The sequence below is a fragment of the Podospora pseudopauciseta genome, assembly GCF_035222475.1.
Source record: "Podospora pseudopauciseta strain CBS 411.78 chromosome 2 map unlocalized CBS411.78m_2, whole genome shotgun sequence".
Taxonomy (NCBI): domain Eukaryota; kingdom Fungi; phylum Ascomycota; class Sordariomycetes; order Sordariales; family Podosporaceae; genus Podospora; species Podospora pseudopauciseta.
Genome location: NW_026946663.1, coordinates 1,629,764 through 1,648,506, shown reverse-complemented (window position 1 = coordinate 1,648,506; position 18,743 = coordinate 1,629,764). Strand labels below are relative to the sequence as shown.

The window sequence follows — 18,743 nt, the reverse complement described above, 5'->3', positions numbered from 1 at the left end:
GCCTAAATTTTGGATTTAGGCTACTAAAAGCTCTGTAAATGCCCTGTGCAAATAGCGGCCCTGAGGGCCCATAGCTACCCGCACCTACGGTAGGCTGGTGGCTGATTTTGCTCTGTTTTGTATGGGCGTGAGCACGTTTTTTGCAAAACGCAGCCAAATCTTCGACTTCCCCTGTAAGGCCCCTAGGGAATATATGGTAAAGGCGAAGCGCGAACTCCACTACGAAGTACTATAGTGGTATTACAGAAGGCTAGCGCTATAAATACAAAAGGTCACTTACTATTGCTTTGTTTTATAGCTCTGTAAGGCGCTATAGCTTATGCATACCCAGAAGTAAGCTACTAGTACCGTGTCGCAAGTTGTCGCTGCGCCGTGAGCACCAAAGTGCTCCACCATTATAGGGCTTTTAGACCTGTATATAAGCTTAACTTTTCAACACTTTAAATACTTTATATTATTAATAAAAATATCGGTAAAAAAATAATATAACTAAAAAGTATATCGAACCCATTAGTTTGAAGAGCGGCCATAGGCCTAAGGTCTTTCTGATTAAAGGAGTGAGAAAGTGAAGCTCTCGAGGATTCGGGAGATCAAAGGTTATGTATATAAGCGGTCTGCTTCTGACATTCTATTTTAGACAAGACATCGACTTTTATTTTCTTCGTATTTTGTGCTTTGCACGCGTGCAGGCAATTCTGGCTATCTGATCAGGCTAATCTGGTGCTTATTATGTGGCCTGCTGTGACGAACCACTGTACAAAACCTCTGAAGGGATACTCGGTTGAAGGTAACTTCTGACAATTGGTTTGGTGCAGCTGAACACTGCACAACAAAATGTCTCAATGTAAACATAAGATACCGTGAATACAACTGTGAATTGCATACTGCGGAACTGTCTATCTACACTAGCCAGTTCCTCCGTATATATAGACCTTGGGACCGTAGACTGAAATGGTGAGAAAACACACAAAAACAACTACAACACCACAAATATATCCTCAACAGGTCTCTAAATGAACACTCCTGCGTGACAGTGACTCGCTCGCAGGCCGCACTTCACGCAGGACAAAAAAAAGACACTATGGGCTCGCAGGCTACATAATAAGCACCGGATTAGCCTGATCAGAGTGCTAGAATTGCCTGCACGCGTGCAAAGCACAAAATTTGAAGAAATAAAAGTTGATGTCTTGTCTAAAATAGAATGTTAAAAGCAAACCGCTTATATACATGGCTTTTCAACCCCAAAATCCTCCGAGAGCCCTACTTCTTCACTCATACCCTCGAGCCTGTAGCCGCACCCTAAACTAATATAATACTTAACAATATTAATTAAATAGATAATTTATTTAGAATATTGATATAAAAGCTTACTACTGTAGAGAATTTAACGCTTAAAAACTATAAGAAACTTTTTTTTAAAAAAATAGCTCATTAACTTTTACTTTACTAAAATTTAGAATGGAGAAACTACTAAAAGCTTATATTTATAAGCTAAATTAAGCTAGTAATAACCTCAAATTAAGTTTAAGCTTTAGGCGGCAAGTCAAATTAAGCTGAGGGCCAGCTTAACTTAACTTGGCTTATCGACTACCCTAGGTAAATCAGGATTCGACGTTGGCTCCCCGATAAGAGATAAGGAGTTTCTGGGGAAAGCTGTCCGTCCACGCGCCGCCTGCCAAAGCCACGGTTCACTTTGAAGGCCAAGTCACCCCAACTGGCACAAGTGTCCTCTCGACAGCTCTCACCAGTCCAAGCCAATCCACCTCCTCAACCCTCAACCAGAACCACGACCTCAACTTTCGCAGCTTATCTTTTCCTCTTCTGCTTGCCCACCAAACCTTCATCCTCGTCATCGTCAAACAAACTGCCGCTAATAACTCTCCTAAACCTCGAAAAAACCCCCACCAAAGCAGCCAAAATGTCTGACCAAGACCACTTCCACCTCCTCCCCCTAACCATCGACCCCAAATCCAAATCCATCTCCTCCCTCGGCCCCTCCTCGCGAGCCCTTGAGGCCGAGCTCGCCGCCCTCAACAATCTCCACAGAACCATCCTCACCCAAATCGAGCCCCCCCACATCGTCCCCCCTCCCCCCATGCCCGTCAACCCAAAGCGCTCAGCCAACGTTTCCAAGCTTCGCGAGTCGGGCAACAACGAATACCGCAAGGGGCGCCACGCCGAAGCAATCAAGTTCTACACCCTCGGTCTCCAAATGGCGCTTACACGGGCCCCGTGGGAGCCGTCGCAGCTGGTGCGGGAGGAGGTCCACGCGCTGTATAGCAACAGGGCACAGGCGCATATGCAACTGGGGAACTGGCCAGAGGCGGCGGTGGATGCAGAGGCGAGCGTGGCTGCCAAGAGCCAGGGTAATGCGAAGGCTTGGTTTAGGAGGGGGAAGTGCCTGCTTGAAATGGGGAGGTTGCAAGAGGCCAAGGGGGCGGTGGCCAAAGCGTTGGAGTTTGAAGGGGAGGAGAAGGAGTTGGCTGAGTTGTTGAAGGAGATTGAGGGGAGGATTGCGAAGGAGGGGAACTAGAGGGTTTGACGGGAGAAGTGGTATGAGGGAATTGGTGATGCCATGGCAAGAGGATAGGGCATTGGAAGCTTATCTGGGATGCGATAGAGACAGCAGCATAGTGGTGCTGGCTGTCGGTCTGTTTTATTTTCTTGGTTGTCGTTACATCGTTTCACGGGAGTTCACCAAGGCGTTCAGGCGACAAGAACTCAGGGCGAGCAGAGAGCGCAGTGAATGAGACGGACATAATACCAGGCATCGCTTTTCTTTTCTTTTTTTTGACAAGAGATATATAATTGTGAGGATTTGCAATTACGCCCGCCGATAAGTCCTGGTCCATTTCCCACTGATATAACCTCTCACTTTCCCAGACAAAAGCCGATGAATGGCTAGTATGATACCACGCCCACAATCCTGCAATAATCCTTCAAGATTCCACATCACCTCCCGTCTCGTCTGAATATCTATTGCTGCCCATACCATCCCATCGATCCTGAAGCAGCACCCCTTTCCTGACAGTACATCGACAATGCCAATGCCGCAAAACCGAAAACACGAACGAAAATAAAATAACAATGAAAAGTTTCCCAAGCTGGCCCCCGAACGCGCGCTGATGATGAAATGACTGCTCCTCTCTTCTGATGTTGACTCCAGTTGATGGCTCGACTGCTGCCAGGATGGTGTAGGTTTCGAGGCGGTTCCTGCATCGAATTTGGCGAGGAAACACGGCGTGGATAGGGCATTGCAATAGCTGCTCCACATCGCACCCGCTGGTGCGTGTCTCCATCGTCTTGGCCTTCTTCCCATTCTCTCCATCTCAACAAATGACTGTCGTCGTCGCGCATGTCTACATTCAAGCCTTCTCCTTCTCGGCAACGACAACTGATGGTTTCCGCGGCCGCATGACGGCATCTTGGCTGCTCATCCTCCGGTCAAGGGCGCGCTCGAGCTTGGCGCTGAGGGCAAGCTTCTGAAGGTTGGTAGTCTTTTCTTCATTAAGGTACACGCGCTGGTCGGCGAGGCGAGGGTTCTTGAGGCGCTCGAGGCCGTCGACGATGGGCCTGATCTCGGCAGTCATGCTGTCGGTGCTGAGGGTGGTGGGGGCGTCGGAGGGTGTCATGCTGTAGGTGCTGTAGCGCTTCTCCTATAATAAGGGGGAAAAGAATAGTGTTAGTGAATTGCGGGAAGGTTTGGGAGAGAAGGCGATGAGGATGCAACGTCAACGGACCGACGGGCATGAACAGGTTTACAGACGTACCGATGGAGCCATGATGGGACGACTGGCCGAGTCGAGGGACATGCTGGCGATAAGGCGAAAAAAGAACCCCGGGGCAATTGTTTTTTTGCTGGAGCCCTTGTCGCAAGGTGAAACGCCGACAAAGACGAAAAAGGACAAAGAGCGGTGGTGGGAAATGCCGATCGGTATTTCAGTGGCGGCGTGTTGCAACAGTGACCAAGGCGGGCACTAAGGACGTGGAGGGAGTCGATAGTGCAAAGTCTGGTGTTTGGTTGGTGGTTTTGTCACTTGGGATGATGGAGGTGGAAAGTGGTTTGGTTAAGTGAGGCAGAGACAGAGAGGCACTAAAAGCAGAAACGGGCCAGGCCGGGCAGAGAATCAGGAAAGGGGAACTTGAACGAAATGGTGAAACGGGAGGGCACCTCTGAACTTCTACAGTGCCGGGTAACCATGTGGCTCGTAGGTGGGTGGTCCGCGCACTTGCAGCTTCGCTCCGCTCCCTCCAACCATCACCCTTGCCTTGTCGGGGTGGGCTGTGGGCCAGGGGCCGATCCTCACTTCCACCCACTCCTTCTTCCCAGGCCATGAAAGAATCATCTCAACCACGGCATCCTCAGAACCACGTGCTGAAGCTCTTTGAGATGGTCAAGACGGTGAAGAACGGACAGAGGAACCTGCCTGTCGGGTCCAAGGTGGCCCGTTCTGGCTGCCGTCAAAGACACCACACGTGCAAAGCATGATCAGCACGTCTGTTCAGACCAGAGGCCCAGGCCTTTTGGGTGATGGGGCACCCATGCGACACCAATCACAAATGCCCGTCCCCACAAGTCCGTACTCAGCTTGACCAAACAATTGCTCAATGGCACGAATAGGTCCAAGATATCAGTATCGATATAAACCTGATATTTAAATACTCCGTATCATCTGTACAGGCCTGCAATTGTGCCGCAACAGTGCACCGCACAATACCTTATGGTGGTACACAGTAAGTAGGTATTGCTCAGGGTCAAGACTCCACACGGGGCCAGTGCCGGACGTTTTAATATCAGGCAAGTTGCTCCGAAGGACCTGGCGGCTTTCGCCGCGCGGCACCATGGTTTACACAACCGTCGTTGGGCTCGGGTCAAAGCACCAGATGCCAATCTGACAGTTTGAATCGCATGCGTCCGCGTCCGAACAAAGGGCAGAGAGATAACGGCTCTCCGATTGCCTTGCCGTCATCGGCTGCAATCAACCGATGGTTGGCACGTGGCATTGGGTGCTACCCGTTGGTACGCCGTCACACAGACAAAGAGTCAACCTTCCGCCGAGACCGACGGCAGCCAGGGAATGCAACCTCACACCACAAAGTAGCTCATCAGGGGTCAAAACTGGCCATCACTTTTCCATGGCACAAGAGGGAGGACAAGGCAGCTCAGTCACTAGGTGTCTGTCATGTCACCCTGTTCCACATGTCCCAAGACAAGCACACCACATCAAGACTGATGGTACTGACGAGAGACATTAGGCTGCTAAACTATGGCACCCGACACTGGTGTTATAAGGAGTAGATATATGCAGACAATACAGAAAGGACATGGTTCGTCACATGACCACCTCCGCCAGCCATACTCAACGTCGGTTCCATGGACCTGACGCAGTCGAACAAAGCAAATGCAAAGAATCTTCTTCAATCACCGACGGCAATGTGGTGTAACGGAATGGTTCCGGTTGTACAGATAGGTACAGATCAAGATGTGATAGGTGACGGGCAGGTAGGTGTCTTGCAACAAAGTGAGCTTGCCTAGGGCACCTGACGGTCCTGATCTGAATGCCCAGCTCTCATCACTGTTAGGTTGCGATCTGATCAAAAATGTAGACATACGATGTTGTCGGTGGCGCCATGTTTTGAGACAGCTTCATTCCCTATCATGAACATCGGGCCCAATCCCGTTAAAGCTGGTTGGCTCAGGTAGGTATGCAGCTGGCCGAGCAAATCTAGACCCTTCCGTGGCCAGTCGTTAACCACACCCGCCACAAGCTCGTCCATAAAGTCGGCTCATTTCCCATGGCATCACAGTGAAATGACGGCACTCAACACCGATCTCTTCGGCGACGTCGATTCACAATCTCAGAGCAATGTGCCACAAGTCGCTCCATGCCCATGCAGGGATGCCTGACCCGAGACAGGGTTGGTTCGATCTTGGTAGCTAGATTGTGGGTGTTCACCGTTCTATTTCCAGTTGCACACGAAGCACAACATGCCGAAAACCGTCGGCTGTATAGTACGCATTATATACCACCCATCTTGGAATGCCTTCTCAGCTGCCCGCCCACCTAAGCCCATCCAGACGGGACCCAGACCCTCCAGAGGTCCTTCCCTCGGTCTTTTATTACCCACCACTCGCTCTGCCCATATATCAACAGATGGCAGACCGCTCCTTCTTCAAATCTTACCTACACCTGGCCGGCCATCTTTTACTGGCATGAGCCAGCCAACTGTTTTCAGAGTCACCAACAGTAATCACCTGCCATTGGAACAAACACATGAGTCACCAAGAATCAAGTCATCTCTTCGTTCATTATATTTCCACCTCAGCCTTTTATCGATGATTTGACCTCCGTCAGTCTTTGCCGGCCGCCCCAACGCACAAAGGAACCGGCCCTCGATTAATTCAAAACTCCAAAACAGCAAGCCAAGAACGAACACACTAATCCCGCCTCGTTTCTGTGCAGGTCACCGCCAGACTCCATGCTCCATCATGTAAGCCCTTGATCTTTTTCTGCTTCCTGTCCCTATCCTGTTTCCCATGCCTAGCTATGTGCCATGAAAATGCTCTAAAAAACACCGCCGTGCTTGGACCCGTTGAGAGCCCAAGTTGCTATGGTACAAATATACATGTTCTTATAAACACATGGTACAGGAATTTAACACTCGCCTTTCGCCTCTTGCCTTCCGCTTTTCGCCACGGATCTTCGCCTATTTCTTCTTGTGCCCCGAGGACGACTTTCCCTCTTTCCGGGACAATCCCCTCGACTCTTTGCTGCTGTAGTCCAGCGTGATGTTGTACGAGGCCATGGGATCAGCTGCCGAAGAAGACCCGGCTTCTCCTTGTGTTCGGTGGCGGTGTTTTCGAGAATCCTTACTTCTCTTCCCGTCTTTGCGGCTGGGCTCGCCGTAGTTGCTCGAGGCTAGGTGCGTGTCAGGAACCACACCTGGGGCTTGGCCATGGAACAGTGGAATCCGGGGGGGTTATCAGGAGGGGGTCAGAACGTACAGTCTTTGGCACAATTCCGACAACACCCGTGGTCACAGGTCTCGATCCATTCCCATTCGTTGGTGATCGTGTTCTTCTCCCATTTGGGATTGGGTGACATGTTCTTGCACCACCCGCTGGTGTTACGCCCTCCGCAGTTGCAGCACGTCCACCCTGTGCCCCCACTGCGGTAATCGCAATTGATCAGCACACAGGCGGCATTGGATGGCTGGGGAGCAGCAAAGGTGACATTGGAGCACGCTGTCTCGTACCCCGTCTCAAGGTCGATCAGGGCTGACGGGCAGTAATGCCAAGTCATGGATTGGTGGCCACAGCCGTGGATATGCGGATGTCCGTGGCACATGGTGGATATTGGGCGTGGGAGCAGGAGAGGTGCTTTGAGATTCAAATCAAGAGAGGGCTTGTGAGGGAGTTGAGTGTGAAAGGTGTGTCTTCGACTGAGCCGCTCTGTCCCGTGCCCACGAGATGTTGTGTCTAGGCTGACAGGTGGTCACTCAGGATACAAATCTCGGTTTGTAGACGCCTACACTCATGAGGAAGAGATGCCGGTATCCGTCATCTTATACCTTTCCCTATCCCGAAGACCTTCGGCACCCCCCAGACTGTCATGGACACCATCTCGAGACTGTTTAGTTCTTCAGGATACTCGACAAGGCCCATCTATTGGCCGCCTTCCTTGTGACTTCCAGTCATGCAGATGATTCTGCACTGCGAGACCGCCACCACGATCTGGCTTTGAAAGTCTTGACGCCTCATGAGGGTGCCGCGATCGTGAGCATGACAACCCTCCTTGTTCTGGAAAAAAGAAAAGAAGACTGTGTGGTGGCCAGCTGTCTCTTCAAATTACCTTCAGAACTCCCATTCCCGATACGAATGCACCCACAGGGAGCCTGACAATCATCCGTGATCTGTCCAGCCTGTAGCGTTCTATTCGTCTCCGGGCCTGTCTCCGGAGGTGTGAAGTTGCGGCGCTTCGTCTTACTTCCTTCGTACAGGGCTACCAACCAATCAGAACAGCAACCAATGTCTACCGTTGCACAGTGTGTGCTGAAACCCCTGCCCCCGGCTGCCCGATCTGACCCAACGACCAGGCTCCTGGTAATCGATTGTATGTTGCCAGGCACTTTGCCATTGCATCCTGGATACGGGGTCAAAGGTTCGATCTCTTCGAGATTTCAACGCAGTTCTTCATTTTCGCACAACCTCGGTCATCGAGACTTCATAGGGGTCCAGCTGGGTTATCGATCACACTCTGCCTGTTACTACCCCCCCCCCCCTTGGCCAATTTCTGGATGCCCTGGATAGTGCAGGCTGCATATTACACGCATAGCGCATGGTTGCAGCTAGGCGTGAACATCACACATCCTGTTTCCGATCTTTATCGAGATTTAACTCATCGGCCAGCCTGTTAGATGGTGTCATTGGCAGCCTGGCACTATCTGCAGCGTCATCACAGTCACATTGTGGGTGGGAAGCGTCGTGGGGGCATCTCTCAACCAGCCATGTCTTGCAGCGGAGAGATTTCATGATTCCGCGCATGCAGCGTAGACACGCACCAAAGTCCCTAGATCTTCGAGAAGTGCTTATGGTGGGCAAGTGGTGAGACGAGACTATCGTCCATGTGCATCATGCCTGATCCGAGGCCGCGCGCCACGTTGATCTGATCTGTGTCGGAGAGGGTAATATCTTCCGATTGCAAGTTTCACGAAGCCATCAGCTGCAAGGTGTTCGATCGGAATCCGGATGTCTGTCACGCTTGAACCACGATTGCGTCAAGTCAAAGTTGAGTCGTTGACATGTTCAACACATAGGCTTTCCAACAGCTGAAAGGATCTGGCAGGAAAGCAACGTTACAAACAGTTGGGTTTGTTCAAATATCCCCTAGACCCTTCCCTGGCTAGGTCGGAAGACGCCCTCTCGATACCCGTCTCCTCGGAAAATGAACGGGCTGAACTGGAATACATGACGCGAGAGACATGGGTCACCTGCTATTTCATGACAAGCCGGCTGAGAAGCAAGGAGGGAATCTGCTGTCGTTACCATGCACACATCGTACCATTTTATCCCGATCCAACGAATCCATAGACATGAGGAAAGCCTCGCCGGTTTCCTGATGCAGATTCCCTGCTCAGTCCTACACACTGTCTCTTATGCTAGTCGGTTCACACTCCTTACAACACAAGTGTTCACATCGCAACATATTCCCCTCGACAAGCATCACGCACCCACAACGTCCAGTTCTATTCTCGCCTTTCCCGCACCAACAACAGGTCCAACACCGGCCTTTCATTCCGAATGGGCAATCAGACAGTGGGCAGTTGGGGGATGGCAGGGATGACGTGAAGAAGTCGGGGTTTTCTGCGAAAGACGGCGGCATCGGGTATGGCAAGGACTGGATTGTCAAGTTGGCGCAGGGTTGCTTGTACGACATGGCTTTCGGCGACCCCGAGCCTTGGTTCTTCCTATCGGACCTCGAGGGCTCAGAAACTGGCTTTTTCTTGTGTTTCGGCTTTGCGGATGACGAGGAAGATCGGGCCGCAGAGCTGCCCTGGACTTCACCCCCATCGGCACTATTTTCGAGGATTGCATTGGCACAGTAGACTATCTGCGTCTTGACGTGCTCACACGGCAAGGCATAGGCTACTCGATGACACATTTCGCAGCCGCGGATCCCTACGTCGTCGAGTCTGGAGTCGTGTCTGCTGGGGAAGGGAGGGGGCTTGTGGATCGCTCCTTTTTGAATTCGGCTTGAGACCTGGATCGTTAGTGCCATATTCGAGGCCACAGAATGCATCCCAGGCACCGAAAGAGTGCCTCAGGGGTGTCAACTTCTCTTACCAGGGCTGCTGCTTGCTTATCAGAGGACGCTCACGCCATACTCCTCGTGACTTCAACCACCAAGCGGCGGACGCTCTCCATCTTCTTTATAGCGTTCTTCGAAACGAAACTAGTCATTGTATCGTTTCTTCCAAAGTTACTGAATCTGGTTTTCATTCCGAACGACTTCTCTGGTGGCCTCCCGTGTGTCTATGCGCTGTGTTGATGCCTCTGGACCGGGTGTAGGACTCCATGGCAAAGAAGTCACCCAGGACGGCCGGCCCTTTTGGGATACTAATCAGTCACTATTATCATTCAATATTCAAGCAAGATGTCAATACCTGTGGTCATTAGGGTGGGGGTGGCCTTCCAAACGGGCCACCCACCCTCGATACCAGCAGCATGGCTGCAGAAACCGGAAGCTCGTTTGGATACCGCATGGAGCTAGAGGATTGAACTGACCAGTTGGGTCAACAGATCTGACCAAGTAATCTTCCTGGTTTCAATCTATCTCTGCTCCATCGAATCAAGCAGCTTCACCTGTCGGTTCGGGCAACCAACGCGAGCGAGAATACCAGCAGGATCTGTGAAACACCAAAAGCCTCATCGCTTGATCGCAGTCATTAACTTGGGCCTTCCTCAAGGGGAGATCCGGCCCGCTATTGTTACACGAAGAAAGATAAAGATACACAAATCTTGCCGAAGGGGTGTTGAGAAGTTCCCTACAGCACTGGCCGGTTGAGGTCTCAATGGTGGGTGGGTTTAGGGCACCTTCGCCTATCAACACGCGACAACACCGAGATGGTTACAGATGCCAGGTTGCCGTTAGTCCACACCGGCCGGCCAGCTCATACGAGATCCATCAAAAGAAAAGAAAAATAATCGTGTCAAAACCTAGCGCCCAAATCTCATGATCGGTCATTCACATTGGCCCCTCGTTCGGGGCCCTCCACGCGTCACGCGTGCCCCAACATTTCCATCGGCCGCCATTTGTCGCTCCCAAGCGGTCTTCAGAAACAAGAACGGGTAGGGGACGGAAAGAAGAAACAGATGTCGGCGGTGACACCGTCAAGTCGGGCCGGGTGAGGTCTCTTTGGGTTTATCGCAGAGGTTCATCCGGAGTTGTGAAGGTTGACCTGATCTTCCCCTCTGCTCTTCCTTCCAGTCTTCCAAAATCCTTCGGCTACCCAAATCTTTTCATCTTTTCATATCGTCATGACAACGTTCTAATTTGCCCCTGTCCTTCAGTTTTATCACCGACCTACTTAGCACCCTTGCGTTTGGAGCTGGAACTCGACGACGATGATGACTTGTTATCGGCCTTGCACCCACTACAGCAAACGTGGTAGCAAAAGGTATCTGGGCTGCTGCGCATGCGGTGGCGACACCAGCGATACTCATTGCCGCGGCCGTTGCACTGGCAGCATACCCAACGGCCGTTGAGTTGCTCGAGACGGCAGCCGCCCGAGGTGCAGTCGGCCGAAACGAGACATCCACCGGAGGCGCAGGGATCGTTGTAGTCGACGCTCTGGGTGTTGTCAAAATGCGGGCTGTCGCACGGCTGCTGAGCACCTGCACTGTCGATGGTGGAGTTGGGGCAGAAGCTGTAGTGTACCACCATGTCGATGTTGCGGGTGCAGGGTGGCATGTGGTGGTGATGGAGATAGAAGTAAGTACACATCTTGTCTGTGGTTTGCTGGTTTTTTGCGTTTGGTGATGCCGAAACACGGATTGCGCCTGTTTTTACTGAGCCTGTCCTGAGCTGATTTGGTATCTCGTATCCAAACCTCCTTTGAAGTCAATGGAGCCGAGAGTGGTTTAACTGGACAGAGATCTCGGGTGTGCGTTTTCAAACCCGTTTCAGAATGTTGAGACTTGTTGCTGGGAAAGGGAATATCAGGCAATTGTCTCGGAAAGCAGCGTTCGCCAGAGGGAGCTTTCAGTCAGCCAAGTTGGCTTTGTGGGATTGAGAGACAAGTCGGAGACTGTTGGCGAGATTGTGTGGAGATTCGAACTGATACTGTATTTGCTGTGCAGCGGATACGGAGGCGGTTTTGATATGGCGTTTTCGCTGAAGTTGTGATCTTCGTTGCTAAATTGGCACCCAAGTGGTTGATGGTTGCACAATTGTCTCAAGGCTTGAGTGAAGCCGGTGGCCCAGCCAGTCAATATCCACGTTGTCACAGGGGGCTTTGTTGAACTCGAAGTAAAGAGCCTAAGCTGTAGACAAGGTCTCAGTCAATATGGTTTCTTGTTGTCCGCCACCGACTTGGAGAAAGCTCGGCCGCTAGATCTCTATTGACAGAGTATCTTACCAAAGCCTTCAAAGAGAAGAGAGGTTCAGAAGGCAACAGTTCAGTCTAGCCCTGAGTTGGTTGGTAATGAGCGGAGTCGAACTGATTCTAGCCCTAAGTGGGAATTTCAGGTGGGCCGCCGTTGATCTCGTGGTGGATGTGTTGATGATGTTTGTTTGAAGGATCGATGCGGATGGAGGCGAACGAGGATACAAAGGCGACTTGGGAAGCTGGTGATGCTGATGCAGATCACATCGACCTCGACAGGGAGGACGACCTGCGTCTTATATAGGACTCTCGATGGAGGCATCGATAGGTGAGGATGACGTTGACTGCTCATGAGTTTGCCGTCTTGATGCCCTACCCCGTGAGGCTGAGTACCTCTCGCGCCATTGGAGTTGACAAGTGGAACAGTATTCCCAGAAAGTGACCAACAGGTCAAGACGGTGTACATGCCCCAAACAGAATGAGGAAGTATGGCCGCCATGAGGGGCCCAATCTGTCGCGTCAGCAGTCTGGGTCCCAATTATTGGCAGCCATCTACGGCATTGTTCAACCCCAAGTCATCAACTACCACGAGCAGCACGCTTCTTACAGCCGGTGAACGCACGTGGCGCCTATGCCACCCGTGCGCAAAGACGAGTCCCGGCTTCATGGAGGATTGTGGTAGACGGAGTTGTACAGAAAACGTGGCCAGTGCTGGAAGCGGGCTCGAGACAAGCGTGACACAAAGCTGAGACAGACAAGCGCTGGTCCACGGGGTGAAGTATTGTCAGGAACGTCGATTTACAGATTTGCGAACAAAAGCTTGTCATCGGCAGAGGGAGATCTCTTGAGACAAGGGTTGCTCCAATCAGGGCGCCGGGTTGAGTTGCAGTTGGTCTCGGCGCGGACCCGATAGCTCCAAGAAGCAGCTGGTATAGCTCCGCAGCTCCGGCACACAGCTCCGAACGGTCGGGACCTTGCGCCGCCTCGGGTATTTTTGAACGACAATCCCAGGCCCGATACTCGCACGAAGCTACCCACAGCTGAAGAGGACTTCGCCGAGCATCCGATTATTTGGTTTCTATCGTCTTGTTTTGCTCACACGCACAAGGCTCAGGAGAACTAGGGTTGACACATGCTCCAAGACAGCTCCGCCTCCGCATGCCAGAAATCTCGATATGCCTACCAACCCAAACCCCCGACTGAGACCTGCAAGATATCCGACATGCGACACGCGACACAGGGACTGCAGCAAAAAAGGCTCAGGTGCAGACCTGTTTGAAGCAGAGCCTGCTGTGCACCGCCACTATTTACCAAAGTACGATGGATGGGCAAAAGGCGGAGAAGATGTCTCGTCGCGACCATTTGGACAGGGACAGGGACATGGTCCAAACCATGCGCTCCTGAGGCTGTGAGGCGTCAATGTCTCGAGCCTCTTTGCGGGAAAAAAAGTATCATGTTGATGAACGTCATCGATTGCTACTTCGCAGGCTGGGGTTGGTGCTGACGATGAGGGGAGGCATAAAGCTTCAAGTCAACACAGCCACCTCCGGTTGCCAGTGCCAGTGCTTCGAAAATGCAGAAGCAGTGCTTCTGTGGGGTTTACACTTTGCCGGTTTGGGACTAGAGCCCGCGTCAAGATCCATGATCAGCACTAAAGGGGGATCGGCTGCTGGGCACCCCTGGCCCTATCGAGATCGACACTGCATACAACATATGTTGTGGGTGACTGATTGATAACGACAAAGTAGTACTCCGTAAGTGTAGCGAATCCCAACCCAGCCACCTCCTCCTCCGAAGGCAAAAACCCGACTGGATATCACAATCCCTGTGAGACAGTGGGCTTCCAGGTGGGATATTTACCATGGATTTTTTGATGTGCCGGGGAAGGCGGCAGATGGCGTGCGCCAGTTGAATTCCGTATGGAGAAGAGGGCTTGCCAAAAGTCCCGTGGCACAGCATGGCTCAGCTTTGTGCTATCACTTCACACAGACATGTGGACGTGACCCGTGGTGAGGTGTTAAGGTGGAGGAACTATCAACCACGCTACCCCCTTGACTCCCACCTGGTGTTGCGGCGGCGGACATGAAAGCTTAAGCGGATCTTATCAGGATAGGAAGGAGGCTTTTTGAAAATCAGACCATGGTCTAGGTATGCCACTGCTTGGCGAGATTCCGTCTGTGAGAGACGGGGGTTGGATTCATGATGTTGATGTCATTGATGGTTTAGCTGGTTGGAGAGTGAAGGGGAAGAGCAGAACGGGAAGATCAAACAAAGCTTGACCTGGGCCAGGGAGATGCTGGCTAGTTGGTTGCCTCCCTTTTTCAGTGTCAGGCCAGGGCCCTTTGTTTTTCAGATGATTCTTTTCTTTTCTTTCCTTTCCTTTTCTCTTTCATCTTATTATCGTATCTCTTGGACATGTTTTGTCGTCGACATCAAACTGTTCTTCCATCCTCATGACATGTTCCATGATCTCTCTCTCTTGCCTAGACAATTGTAAATGTAAGTGGCAATAGCCTCCACCGTTGAGAAAAGGGAAAAAGGGCTAAATTCATGACCAGTATCCATGCTAGTAAACAGCCAACGCTCGTATCCATCCACGTGAGCAAGGCAAAACGTCCTATCCTTACCAGTTGGTGGCTTCGATCGCGGCTACGTATTATGACCATGGCGTTAATGACCCAAACATCCATTCACCCCATAGTAGAATGGAAATGGCGTGGGACAACTCCGACTTTTCGTTCCCTAGCGCCAATGAGGGTGGATACTGGGTGCCTCATCCGGGGCCGCTCTTTCCCTCATTGTTGGGGCGTCAGAAGGATGGTTCCTGCAAATTGAATTGGGTTTCACTTGCGTGCCAAAGCAGAGATTGTCTTTCCAACTGCGAAGTCAGTTTCTTCTTTGCAATCACATCTCTCCAAGGTATCTCCATCTTCTCTTGCACCAATAATAGTAGATATTTCAACATATACAGTGCTATTTTTGTCTTGGGCCGAAGCAGCAATCTTACCCAATTTCTTCTAAGCAGGATACACAAGCCAAAGACAGTGTCTTATCTTCCCTCGTTCTTTATTCAGACACATCTTTTTTCTTCTTTTTCCCATCTGCCAACCCTTCCAACCCCCCACGAAGAACGGCTTTTTCACGACCACCCCCACACCGACACAATCATAACAACAGATGCAAATACTCTCCCACACCTCACGGAGCCTGGGTATCCGTCCAGAAACCCCCCAAGATGTGCCACAAAGTCTATTACCGCCACAAAAAATGCGGCCACCACGGAAAGCTGAAAGTTTTCTGTCCTCTCGCCCCCCGCGACCCGACCACCAAAAAACCTCTGGGCAAATTCTGCCGCAATTCAAAGGAGGGGGAAAAGGTGTACAAGAAACGCGGGAAGATACAGAATGTGGATTGGAAGTGTCCAAAGGAGGAATGTAGGGATTATGAGAGGTTGGGGAGGTACTGGAAGTGTTGTTCTTGTAAGAAGGGCCCGAATTGGGATACTTTTTGTAGGCAGGTTGTGCTGAGGCAGAGTTTTGAGTCAGTTAGGAGGAGGGGTGCGAGTTTGGGTCCGAGGGGGACGGAGGAAAGGGGCAAGGAAGAAAAGAGGGGCAGTAGAAGGTCGGTGTCAATGTATTGGAGGACTTGTGCGCATCTTCCTTGTTCGAAGTGTACTGGGTTTGGGCGGAGTAAGTTTGACTTGGGTGGGGGTGTTTGCTGAACGATGGGAGAGGCTAACAAATAGGTAGCAATTCCGGTTTATGATCAAGGGGCTGGGTGTTGGAGGCAGAATGGCTCTGGCGAGGGGCTTAAAGACGTTGATGTCGGTTCGAGCCAGACTCTGCCGGATGATTACCCCGAGGATTCGATGACCGACACTGAGTTTGATCTGGACTTGTATGACAGCGAGGACGGTTCGGAGGACAAAGACGGCAGCTCCAGCGAGGACGAGATGGACGTTGACGCCGAGGCTACACAAACAACCAGAGGAAACGACAGATGCCGAGCTCCGGGCCAGCGTCATCAGGGCGCAGAGGGGCATCAACGGTAGAAGCCTTGTGGGGTACGAACCAGAAGAGGATGCAGACATGGAATTGGAGCCAGAAGAGAAAACATATGTGGACTCTCAGGCGACAGTTTCCGACCCCGAGATGGAGTTTGACTCTTGTGAGGAACAGGAGGACGATGTTGTTGACAAGGAGGGCGAGAAGCAGACAGGAGCATCGAGTAGGGCCAAGTCTCCGAAGTCACGTACAGTCGAAGACCAACTGGAAACGGGATAGAGGCCCGGTGCAGAGCTTGGGTACGGACTCCTTCCATCACGAGAACACTGATATGAACGGGGTTACATGGGGCATTTGTTTATTTTTATTTTTGATTTTTTTTTGCTGCTAAAGAGTTCTGGTAACATTGGGAAGTGCGGGTATGGTACCCATCAGCATCAGCGCCAGGTTGCATTTGCAAATATGTCGGGTTATCCAGGGAAAACACAATTTGGACGGAAGAACTAGGTAAGAGTTGCTGGGAACGAGTGTAGTCGGGTGTCACCGCCGCTAACATGAGTCGGTAGCACAGCATGGTTGGACGGAACACCGACGGGCATGAGCCGACATCATTATTGTTACTCCAGTCCCAGCGTCTGAATACTATAAAATTGTCAAGTATAGCGGCTACTTAATTAGCATACCACCCACCCAAATACATAGCGCAGTATGGACACCGATTTGGTTAACCAGCTAGTTCATCTATTGCCAAAAATTGACTTTCTAGTATGCTACCGGTGCCTTGCTTCCTGTATCAACAGACAGATCCGTGACAAATCCTCCGCTCATGACCCCTTGGAGAAGGAGACAACAGCCCACTTTCCGTTCCAAGCCCACTTGCGCGCTCCAGAGTCACCACCGCCATCCTCGAGCGCCTTGAGCTCCTCGTCTTTTCCGGGAGGAAGACCAACAACGACATCGGCCTTGCACGTTCTCAGAGCGAGGATGTTGAGCCCAGAGCCAGGACCAAGAGGACCGATGGCTTCTGTGAAAGGGGTAGTAGGATCCCAGGCAGCCTACACAGTCTCTGTTAGCATCGGTCGCAAAAGAAGAAAACAGTAAACATGAAGATAAACTCACATCTCCAACCAGCTTCCTATAGTTCAAATCCCCCTTAAAAATCACCACCTCGCTCCCCTTCAAGTCCTCCACCAACTCTGGCGCCTCCTCGGGCAGTCTCCAGAAGCTACCCGGTCCGGTCCACACTCTGTTTGGCCTCAAGACCAACTGCCCCTCAGCATGGAACCTGCTCCACTCCTGGAACAAGAACCCCAACTCCTCCACCTCCTTGTCAGATAACTTCTCTGGCGTCTTCCCTTGTAGCTCCTCCTCCCCAGAGGGCGTCTCGTAAAACCACCTCGGCGCCGCCAGCGCGTTCAACAAAGCGGCAAAGTCGGACGGCAAAACATCCGAGACAAACCAGGGGATTGACTTTGGATGTAAGACGACATGTGTGGCCAATCCAGCAGAGAGGAGGTACCCAGCCAAGACGAGATCAACAAACAGCTCAAAGCCAGCATTGTCGAGGACGATGTCGACCCGACGTTCTTTCTTGCCGGATTGTTTCGCTTCGAGAAGGTGGGCGAAGCAAGACGGGAGGTCGTTGACCAGGATGTTGGCCTCTGCCTTCTTGCGGGCTTCGCTCCCTTGGAGGGCTTGGATGTCTTCGTACGTGAGGGACGTGAGCAGAGATAGGTCAGTGGCGTTGCCCCAGAGGCAGATTTCGGCCATTTCGGCGAAGAGCAACTCCTGCGCCTCGCGGGGCTGGTCGGGGTGGTTTTGGAGCTGGGACATCAAGTCCTTGTATCTGGCGGCGAGCTCGAGGACGGCGGGGCGGGAGGAGCGGAAGGTGGAGGTTTTTTGGCGGGCGAATACATCGTAGTTTTTCCAGTGGCTGGACAGGGCGAAGGAGGTGGCAATGCGCCGGAAGAGGTAGCATTCGGTGTAGAGCCAGGGGGATTTCAGCCAGGTTGGGGAGTTGAGCTGTTCGAGCTCGGCGTTGTAGGTGGCTATATCGGGATAGCCATCGTCGGGGAGGGGGGTGAGGGCGCGGTCGTGCTGGACTTCGTATTTAAGTTTGGTGAGCGCTTCGACGATGCGCTTACCTTCGGTTTGCTTTTCGGGGTCGGGGCAGTGGGCTACTGCGCGGTAGGCGTCGTCTATGGCTTGGGTCTGGCGGGGAGGAGTCAGAGGGGATGTTTTGGGAGAGAAAGGGGGTGGTTACTGACGATGATGATGGGCCATCTTCTTCTTCCGGTTTGCCAACCAAAGGAGTTGGGGTCGCCAGTTGAGTATTGCGCTGTAACCTGTGATTAGCTTTGGGGGTTGTCGTTTGAGGAAACCACTTGGCATCAACATACGAATCTTTGGGTCTAGATCCATCTTGACTGTCTATAAGATGAGGGCTGTCGTTACTCCTTCCTTGATGATTCTCCTCCAGATCGCGAGTACCTCTACGGGCAACAAATAAAATGATTCCAGTCCAACGGAGGCTCGGAGCCGGTGTTAACGGTGGGGCTCGGCGGGGTAGAAATTCTTATCGGAGTTTCCATATCGGGCCACGCATCGCTCGGCGCCGTCATCGGTGCCGCCCCA

The 18,743-nt window shown here is 51.8% G+C and overlaps 6 protein-coding genes across 6 annotated transcripts; 1 reads left to right on the top strand and 5 right to left on the bottom strand.

The window, feature by feature from the left end:
* Positions 1-1,918: 1,918 nt before the first annotated feature.
* On the top strand, positions 1,919-2,533 carry QC763_204200 (uncharacterized protein; the record flags this gene model as incomplete). The annotated part of the gene is made up of 1 exon (XM_062909459.1): positions 1,919-2,533. One exon carries the CDS (start codon positions 1,919-1,921, stop codon positions 2,531-2,533), a length of 615 nt encoding a protein of 204 aa, XP_062768243.1.
* Positions 2,534-2,669: 136 nt separating this feature from the next.
* Positions 2,670-4,584, bottom strand: QC763_204190 (uncharacterized protein). The gene is made up of 2 exons (XM_062909458.1): positions 3,771-4,584; positions 2,670-3,656 (listed from the first exon to the last, which is right to left on the bottom strand). Exons 1-2 carry the CDS (start codon positions 3,810-3,812, stop codon positions 3,366-3,368), a joined length of 333 nt encoding a protein of 110 aa, XP_062768242.1. The 5' UTR covers positions 3,813-4,584; the 3' UTR covers positions 2,670-3,365.
* Positions 4,585-6,172: 1,588 nt separating this feature from the next.
* QC763_204180 (uncharacterized protein) lies at positions 6,173-7,607 on the bottom strand. The gene is made up of 2 exons (XM_062909457.1): positions 7,007-7,607; positions 6,173-6,920 (listed from the first exon to the last, which is right to left on the bottom strand). Exons 1-2 carry the CDS (start codon positions 7,347-7,349, stop codon positions 6,709-6,711), a joined length of 555 nt encoding a protein of 184 aa, XP_062768241.1. The 5' UTR covers positions 7,350-7,607; the 3' UTR covers positions 6,173-6,708.
* Positions 7,608-9,140: 1,533 nt separating this feature from the next.
* QC763_204175 (uncharacterized protein) lies at positions 9,141-9,662 on the bottom strand (the record flags this gene model as incomplete). The annotated part of the gene is made up of 1 exon (XM_062909456.1): positions 9,141-9,662. One exon carries the CDS (start codon positions 9,660-9,662, stop codon positions 9,141-9,143), a length of 522 nt encoding a protein of 173 aa, XP_062768240.1.
* Positions 9,663-11,084: 1,422 nt separating this feature from the next.
* QC763_204170 (uncharacterized protein) lies at positions 11,085-11,504 on the bottom strand (the record flags this gene model as incomplete). The annotated part of the gene is made up of 1 exon (XM_062909455.1): positions 11,085-11,504. The coding sequence occupies one exon, from the start codon at positions 11,502-11,504 to the stop codon at positions 11,085-11,087; it is 420 nt and encodes a 139-aa protein (XP_062768239.1).
* Positions 11,505-16,827: 5,323 nt separating this feature from the next.
* HRT2 (Hairy/enhancer-of-split with YRPW motif protein 2) lies at positions 16,828-18,530 on the bottom strand (the record flags this gene model as incomplete). Its single annotated transcript, XM_062909454.1, has 4 exons — positions 16,828-17,164; positions 17,229-18,320; positions 18,377-18,447; positions 18,509-18,530. 4 exons carry the CDS (start codon positions 18,528-18,530, stop codon positions 16,934-16,936), a joined length of 1,416 nt encoding a protein of 471 aa, XP_062768238.1. The 3' UTR covers positions 16,828-16,933.
* Between the last annotated feature and the right edge of the window lie 213 nt (positions 18,531-18,743).

Excerpts from the sequence above, each read along its gene's own strand:
- QC763_204190 (XM_062909458.1), bottom strand. The coding sequence starts at position 3,812 with ATGTCCCTCGACTCGGCCAGTCGTCCCATCATGGCTCCATCG. Across the intron at positions 3,657-3,770 it reads GTCCCATCATGGCTCCATCG|GAGAAGCGCTACAGCACCTA; the intron begins GTACGTCTGTAA and ends CCCTTATTATAG.
- QC763_204180 (XM_062909457.1), bottom strand. The coding sequence starts at position 7,349 with ATGTGCCACGGACATCCGCATATCCACGGCTGTGGCCACCAATCCATG. Across the intron at positions 6,921-7,006 it reads TCGGAATTGTGCCAAAGACT|CCTCGAGCAACTACGGCGAG; the intron begins GTACGTTCTGAC and ends ACACGCACCTAG.